At 44.3% G+C, this 7,970-nt stretch overlaps 1 protein-coding gene across 1 annotated transcript; it reads right to left on the bottom strand.

Annotated features, from left to right (window-relative positions):
- Positions 1-599: 599 nt before the first annotated feature.
- LOC124648737 lies at positions 600-2,274 on the bottom strand. The gene is made up of 2 exons (XM_047188450.1): positions 1,942-2,274; positions 600-1,837 (listed from the first exon to the last, which is right to left on the bottom strand). The coding sequence occupies exons 1-2, from the start codon at positions 2,057-2,059 to the stop codon at positions 600-602; spliced, it is 1,356 nt and encodes a 451-aa protein (XP_047044406.1). The 5' UTR covers positions 2,060-2,274.
- Between the last annotated feature and the right edge of the window lie 5,696 nt (positions 2,275-7,970).

A 7,970-nucleotide genomic window follows, 5' to 3' on the forward strand; every position in this document is an offset into this window, starting at 1 on the left:
TGTAGAATTGAAGATTTTTAGATATTTTCAAGACAAGTAATACTTTTTCCGACCGCGTTATTACTCCATTAAGATGACATAGGGTTTACCCGTGACGACATCAATAATTGAAAGGAATTTTCTAGCAACAAAAATAATCAAAATCGAGTAGCGCATCGAATGAGGGATAATCAAATGTCTTGATTATTTGAATTACATCATATTTTTTAAGAAGATGTAAAGCCTTGCCGTTGAGTTAGGTTTTTTAGGTTATACTTATAATCAAATATTTTTTTATTTTCATTGTATTGAGATAATACTACTTTTTAGGACTATTTCATATTTGCATCATTCAAAGTTCGCCTTATCTTAGATTTTTTTCGTCCTTCGCCACTGACTATGACCAGCCTAAACCTACTTTTAGGAACTGATGATGATGATTTTGAGGTACTAGTGGAAATGCTCTAATGGGCAAACACCCGCTCATCCTTAAACTGAACCACCTAGAAAAACAGAAAAATGCCACTGGAAGTTCCTTGATTCAACAACTAAACCAATATTCACAAAATGCACCTAGCTAACAGAAAACTTGCAAAATCCAACAAATATGTCGTTTCATCTTAGCCAGCCCGGTTCAAATTCATTCTGTACTTCAGTACCGCTGGCTCTGCAGAAGCGGGCTCATCGAATCGAACCCCAATGCGCGGTACAGCAGCAACGGCGGCACAGCCTCCGCTGCTGCTAGCCGCGCGTTCCATCTCTTTCGATCCGTGGCGACTGCCGGAGCCGGACGCCCTGCTGCCCCGGCGCGCGTGGGCAGCGATACCCGCGGACCTCAGCTCGAGTACTTCCCCGCACCCGCCGCACCGCAGCTTAGTGACCCCCCTCCGCGACGCCGTCATTGAATTGGGAGCCTGGAGCAGCTCCGAGCACTCGCCGCACACCACGAACGGCGCGGCCCCATGGACCGGGAAGCAGTGGCGCTTACGGGACCTCGCGCCGTGGCCGCTGTACGACGACGCCGACGACCACGAGGCGGAGCCGGTGCTCGCTTGATTCCGGAACATCCGGCGCGGCTCGTGCGCCTCCCCGTAGGCGGCGGGAAGCTCCCGCGCGAGCTGCGACTCCATCCGACGGAAGAGGCGGGACTCGCGTCGCGTCATCGCGCCCCTCGCGCTGCCGCTCGCCTGCGGCGGCTGCAGCTGGATGGCGACGATCATGCCACGGAGCTTGTCCAGCGCGTGCAGCAGGTCCCTGTTGAACGCCGGATCAGTCAATGGCGACGCCTTGACGGCGGATGGCTCCAGTCCGGACATGCTAGCAGACGTCCCCATCTCCCTCGTGCTCAGCGCCGATCGCCGGAGCTGCTGCTCCCCGGAGTTTCTTGGCGCCTCCTCTTGATCCGGGACAGAAAAGTCCCTTCGTCGTAGAATGCTCGGGTCAGAAGCGCTCGAGTCCCGCCTCGTCCGTCGAGACGACGCCCGGAGCTCAGCTACGCGGTTCTTCACCGATCGAACCTCACCTTGTCGGTCGTTCGACCCGACGTGGTTATCGCTGACGCCGCGAGGTGAGCAGCCATTGCTCCGAGACGTGTCATCCCGGGGCGATCGCGAATTGAAGCCTATGTTCGGTGACGGCGAGGAGGCTGCAATCCCCTGGCTGTTCGCATCGGAGTTGGAGTTGTAGCCACACGATAGCGGAGGAGGCTGGTCGCCGTCGACGTCGATGACCGAAGCTGGCGTGCAGGAAGCGTAGGGCTCCTCGTCAGAGTACACCGACGAAGTGTCGACGGCCGACAGGATCTCCAGCCTGCTCAGAGCGCGCTCGGCTTCGTCCTCCGTCGGCTCCGTGTTCTTGCCTGCACAGAGAGGCAGGACCGGAAAGAAAAAACAGATCAAAACTCAGCCTGTATTTCACAAAGAGTAATGAACTGCACTGCACAGGTCGGATTATGCATCCCACCTCGGATCGGAGTGCGGCATTTGCTGCAGTAGTAGACGGCGGCGTCGGTGTTCTGGCAGATGATGGCGCGGCAGTACGGGCACCGGCCGAACCGCGTCTTGGTGCCCCCGGCCTGCATCGCCGTCGGCTCGGAAGCTTTCTTCTGACGAAAAGGATTAAGGGAGGTTCAGGGGAAATAGCGAAAGCAACACTTTATTGGGTTCAGAGATTTCCAGAGTTCGTCGAGACTTTCTCAAACAGATTTCAGTTCAGTCTACCCTAAAAATGATCCCGATTCAGTCAATGAAATTGAATGCTCCTCTGGTTTAGGCTCATGTTGATAGTATTTTCTAATCAAACCAGCGTCAAGTGGGATGTCCATTCTTCCTCTTAATTTTGTCGAAAAAATGGTAGCTGGGAGCTGAGGTAGGAAGAAAGCTGGATTGTCAACTTCAAAACCTCATCAAATCGATGCTTCATTGGCCGTAATGGCCACTGGTCAACTAGAAACTGCCTAGCACAACGACTCTTCAGCGATCGATAAACTATGCCCACTTCGTCTTAGGATAGTTTTTGATCAATCGCATGGGTTTTGACTTGCAAACAGAGTAATCTAAAGTAACTAATCTGGGACGCAGATTTGAAATGCCCATCCGTCAAGAACATGGCATGGGATTACTGTACTCGTGGAGACATGGACACGGGCAAGCAAAGAGGAGCAGACAGACGTACGCACCTCTACGACAAAATCTTCAGAGATCAGAGCGCCTCCAATTCTTCACCTCTTCGTCAGACTTGCCCCTCAAAACGTAACCAACAAGAATCAATGCCTCTACAAGGTAGACGTCAGAGATGGATTTCTGTAACGTGAGGACAAAGGAAGAAGAAGTAGGAGGAGGTAGAGCACCAAGAAAGAGTCTTCCTGTGATCCTGTCTCGAGACAGCGAAAAAACAGCAATCCTAGGAAATTCTATTTTAGTACAGGCAGTACGTGGAAAGAAGTGGCCAGCATTATTTGGTAGTTGGAATTGGAACACAGCTTCATATAGCTGTGTAAAAAATGAAAGGAAGTATTATCATTTCGAGAGCTTTACAAAAAGAAATTGGGGTACTGAAATTATCATCTAACAGAGAAGTAGACCCAATTGCTGATAAAGATACAACTTTATCCTAGATGCTGATAAAGTCATTTCCCAAGTTCAAACTGCTTTTATTAAAAAGGAGAACCAGATTAGATGGGGTGTTACTTTTGCATGAAACCCTACGTAGTGCGAGATCTGGAAAGCAAAATGTTCTTCTTTTAAAGTTGATTTCGAGAAGGCTTATGGTACGATAAACTAGGATTTCGTGACACAAATTCTTAAAAGGGAAGGTTTTCCAGATAAATGTGTAGATTGGGTGCTTAGTACTAATAATGATGGTAAATTTGATATCGCACTAAATGATAGGATTGGTACTTATGTCAACATAAAAAAGGTTCGAGATATAGGCAGATCCTTTCTCAGCCATTTTGTTTAGCATTGTTGTCAGCCATTTCGTTTAACATTGTTGTAGATGATTTAGTTGTTTTAATTGACATAACCCACAAAGATGAACTTACCAAACCCTTCGTGTTTGATTTGGTAGAATATATCCTTATAATGTAACAGTATGCAAATGACACCACCTTTATGATTTTTTTTCATAGGGGTGTTTGAAGATGATTTTGACAGTGCTAGGAACCTGGGGAATTTGTTAAGTTTATTTGAGCATTATCTCGCTTGAAATAAATTTTAGCAAAAGCAAAGTTTTTTTGTTTTCGTGAAGCAAGGAGAAAAATGTGAATTATTTAACTATTTTTAGTTGTGTAGAAGGCACATTACCTCGTAAATACTTAGGTGTTAATTTTCTTGATAAGAAACGGAAAAATTTATAGAGGAAAGGCACAAAGGATAAATTAGAGAAAATTAATGGACCATGTAAATGAAAAAGTGCTTGATTATGGTAGCAGGTTAATATAAATTACACCATGTCTTACTAGTGTACCTTTTATATGATGCTTTTACATGGTTTACCTAATGGTCCTTGCAAAATAATAAACTTCTTTTATGAAGATATTCTTTTGGCACGAAAATGTAAAAATAAACAACTATCATTTTGTGACATGGTCATAAGTTTGTAAATCAAAAGATTAAAGGGGTCTTGGGGTGACTTTTTGTAAGAAGAACATCAGAATTGGTACGGATTTATTAGTACATGCATACAAGAGATTAATATAGAAAAGGAAAGACGTGGGCCTAAATGAACATTAAAGAAAAAATAATCTATGAGCCTTCCTAATAGCTTTTACTTGATCCACCTAGGGATTGGGGTGATTTATTGAGATATTAAGTAAATATTTGTGGAAGTTAGTACTTAAAAGGACGAGATGTCGCCTATAGGGGGTGAATAGATGTTTCCAAAAACAATTATGAATTTGGCTTTTAAGAGTTTATTTTACAAGCACAAAATCTAAATAATATAGGCTCATTTAAGTGCACCAACAACAACTAGAGCTAATTAAGCAAGATAGGCAGAAGATATATAGACCACAAGTGATAAGCAAGATATAAGAACTTCAAACTCGATGGATATCGCAAGGAAAGTAAAGTCAGGTATAGAGATAATCGAGACACGCAGAGACAAAGATGTATTCTCGTGTTCCGTTAAACGAAGTAAGGTACGTCACATTGGAGAAATGTGGGTTACCACGAAGGTCTCCCGAACGCCACGAAGGCTCACCTTCTTCTCCAAGACAATTCCATGAATGACAAAGGACCTTTCCTTATGTCTAGATTTTTCTCCACTCCAGAGTTGGCAAGTTCCACGAAGGAGAAGCCCGGGCCTATTCACATTCTTCCAAGAAGAGGTTACTGGAGGACCAACCGCCAAGGCAACTAGGAGGTCACCTTCGGCTCACAATCTCCCACTTGAGACAATCGTAATGGAAAGCTTAACACTATGCAAGAATTCAAAGCAAGAACATCAAAGGTGTTCAGGTCCTTCACACTCAAATCCCACCAAATCAACAAGTACGAGGAAGGAATTAGAGAGGAAGAACAAATGATGAAATCAACAAAGGAATCCAAGATCTAGATCTTATGGGTTCCCCTCACTTAGAGGAGGCAGTGATTGTTAGAGATTGTAGATATCAATCTCCTTTTCTAAAACCCTCAAAGAGATGCGAGAATCATAGGAGGGGATGAGGAGGAAGCAAGCTTTTGTGGTTCAACAATGGATTATGAGAGAGAGAGAGAGAGAGAGAGAGAGAGAGAGAGAGAGAGATAGATGAATGGTTGACCTAACCTCATCAAGGAGGAAGAAAAGATTTATACAGGCCAAGGGAGAAAAATTAGTCGGTCCGGTGGAAATCAGCCAAAGCTGAGCTCCACGTCGAACCCAACGGAATATGGATTGGTAGGTCAGTTCACCCATAAAAATTGAGAATCAACACATGAGGTTGGGCCAACCAAGTCGGTAGGCTGGGTCAATGTCGATACGTTCGGTGGGGCGGGGCGGGCCGTAACCAGAGCCAGCGCTGCAACCACCATTAGCCGCCAGGCCAACTCCAGGCAACCTCTCGGAATACCACATCGGCGCACATCAGCACATAGGTCGGCAACCCACAGAATGGTTCAGCGGGGATCCCGGCGGGGCCGGTTTCGCTCAGGCTTCCCAAAATGCATTTTCTCCTTTGAACTATGCTCCCAAAGTCCGATTAGGATGAAACCAATTTTGTTGCAAAGATAACGACAAATATATAGAACCCAACAAAAATATCCAAACTCAAAAACGCAATAGAAGATGCATATGAATTCCGTTTTTTATGAACTTTGGCTTATTGAAAAGCTAGCAACAAGCTCTAGAACCTCACACGGAGAAACACCAAGAAGAATAAAGAATAAGGGGATGAAAAGTACGCAAACGACTGAGATCCCTAAGACATTGTGATCAAGTTATCCAACTGAAAGCCCCTCTTGATGGTGGGGATATCTATCTTATAATCATGTCTCCCAACAACCACCTTGAGATCGACCGGTAAAAGGAAAACCTAGCAAAGCCATACCTTTTCCTTGTGCATCCCGCTTGATCTTGATGACAACGCTTCAAGCTTCAAGCCGGAATGCTTCACTTGATCATTGTTATTTCGTGAATACTCGTAATTTTCTCTCCCATACACCACTATGGGATAGCTTCATTAAGGCACATCTTCACATGTCCATTATCACCAAATTGGAAAGCTTCAAGCATATAATCTTCTTTAGATTTTCATCTTGAACTTATGCTTCTCAACTTTGTATCTTCTCATGCTCTATCACAATATCTTGAGGCACATAAAGAATTATTCATTTGATTGCACTTTGTAAATCTTAGTCAACCATAGATCAACTCATGAATCTATCATGACACCAACTTAGAGCCATATCTTGTATTTTTATCTTAAAATCAAATTCTCAAGACCTTGATCATCTATTGCTTAACACATAAGCTAGAGAATGGCTAAATTGAGTTCCACACGAGAATTCTATCTTCATTTCTTATTCTTGATCATATCATATTCTTCTCTTCAAATCGATGATATTGATCCCAAGACTCAAGGTATATCTTTAACATCATGGCATCCATACTTGAATCCAACACATGGTCTTCAAGAAGTACCTATGGAACATTCCTCATATATAACTCAATGAAAATATTAGTCCATAAGGATTGTCACTAGTTACCAGACCACACATAGTGGCAATGTAGTTGTATAGTGATGGGTCATGCAACATGCTATGTTAGCATGAAATAATTTTTTCTACCGTGCAACATCAGGAGGATCGTGTTGAGTAATTAGGCCACAGGTTTACCACTAGAAACACATGTGCAGAGTATGATGTAGTGCGTCGAGGCGGTGCATTCCTCCTTATCGTCCAATCCCTAAAAAATATCCGCGTAGATCACAAACACTTCTTATGAGCATCACACATGCAACACCTCTACATAATCCATAAGTTCAAGTAGGAACATTGGGAGGCGGATTGCTATATCTATTCGTACAACTTGGAAGGTGGTGATTGCTAGGATTTCCAACACTTGGAATATATGAAGTAACCTATAGGTCATGGATACCTCCACACTATATAGGCATTTGCATGGACGCATAACACTTCTGGTCTCATCAAACCCTATGTTGAAGTGTATAAGTAGATTGCCTAGCCCTTTCCATCAGTTCGGACTTTTGGTTCAAGTGGCTAGTGCATGAAGCTTAACATGGTATCAGAGCCCCAGGTCTCGAGTTCAAATCCTGGCTTTCACAATTTATTCTAAAAATTATCTCTTCTCCCCCCTCTTCTCGCAGCCTCCTGCCGCGCCCGGCCTCCCGCTGCCTCTTTGCCTCTCTACACGTGTTGACTTGTCTTCTCGTCTTCCCGTCACACGTGAGAGGGGGTGTTGAAGTGTATAAGTAGATTGCCTAGCCCTTTCCATCAGTTCGGACTTTTGGTTCAAGTGGCTAGTTGATAACGCGTGAAGCACACGTCCGTTGGGAACCCCAAGAGGAAGGTGTGATGCGTACAGCAGCGAGTTTTCCCTCAGTAAGAAACCAAGGTTATCGAACCAGTAGGAGATGAAGGCCACGTGAAGGTTGTTGGTGAAGGAGTGTAGTGCGGAGCAACACCAGGGATTCCGGCACCAACGTGGAACCTGCACAACACAATCAAAATACTTTGCCCCAACTTAACGGTGAGGTTGTCAATCTCACCGACTTGCTTGTAAACAAAGGATTAAACGTATGGTGTGGAGAATGATGTTTGCTTGCAAAGAACAACGAGAGAACAATGATTGCGGTATGTTGTATTTCAGATGTAAAAGAATGGACCGGGGTCCACGAGTTCACTAGTGGTGTCTCTCCAATAAGATAAATAACATGTTGGGTGAACAAATTACGGTTGGGCAATTGACAAATAGAGAGGGCATAACAATGCACATACATATCATGATGACTACTATGAGATTTACTTAGGGCATTACGACAAAGAACATAGACC

The sequence above is a fragment of the Lolium rigidum genome, chromosome 4 (assembly GCF_022539505.1).
Source record: "Lolium rigidum isolate FL_2022 chromosome 4, APGP_CSIRO_Lrig_0.1, whole genome shotgun sequence".
Taxonomy (NCBI): domain Eukaryota; kingdom Viridiplantae; phylum Streptophyta; class Magnoliopsida; order Poales; family Poaceae; genus Lolium; species Lolium rigidum.

What these genes read in the sequence shown, in the direction of transcription:
- LOC124648737 (XM_047188450.1), bottom strand. Translation starts at nt 2,059, where the DNA reads ATGCAGGCCGGGGGCACCAAGACGCGGTTCGGCCGGTGCCCGTACTGC. An exon ending in ATGCCGCACTCCGATCCGAG is followed by an intron (nt 1,838 to 1,941) that starts GTGGGATGCATA and finishes CTCTCTGTGCAG; the next exon opens with GCAAGAACACGGAGCCGACG.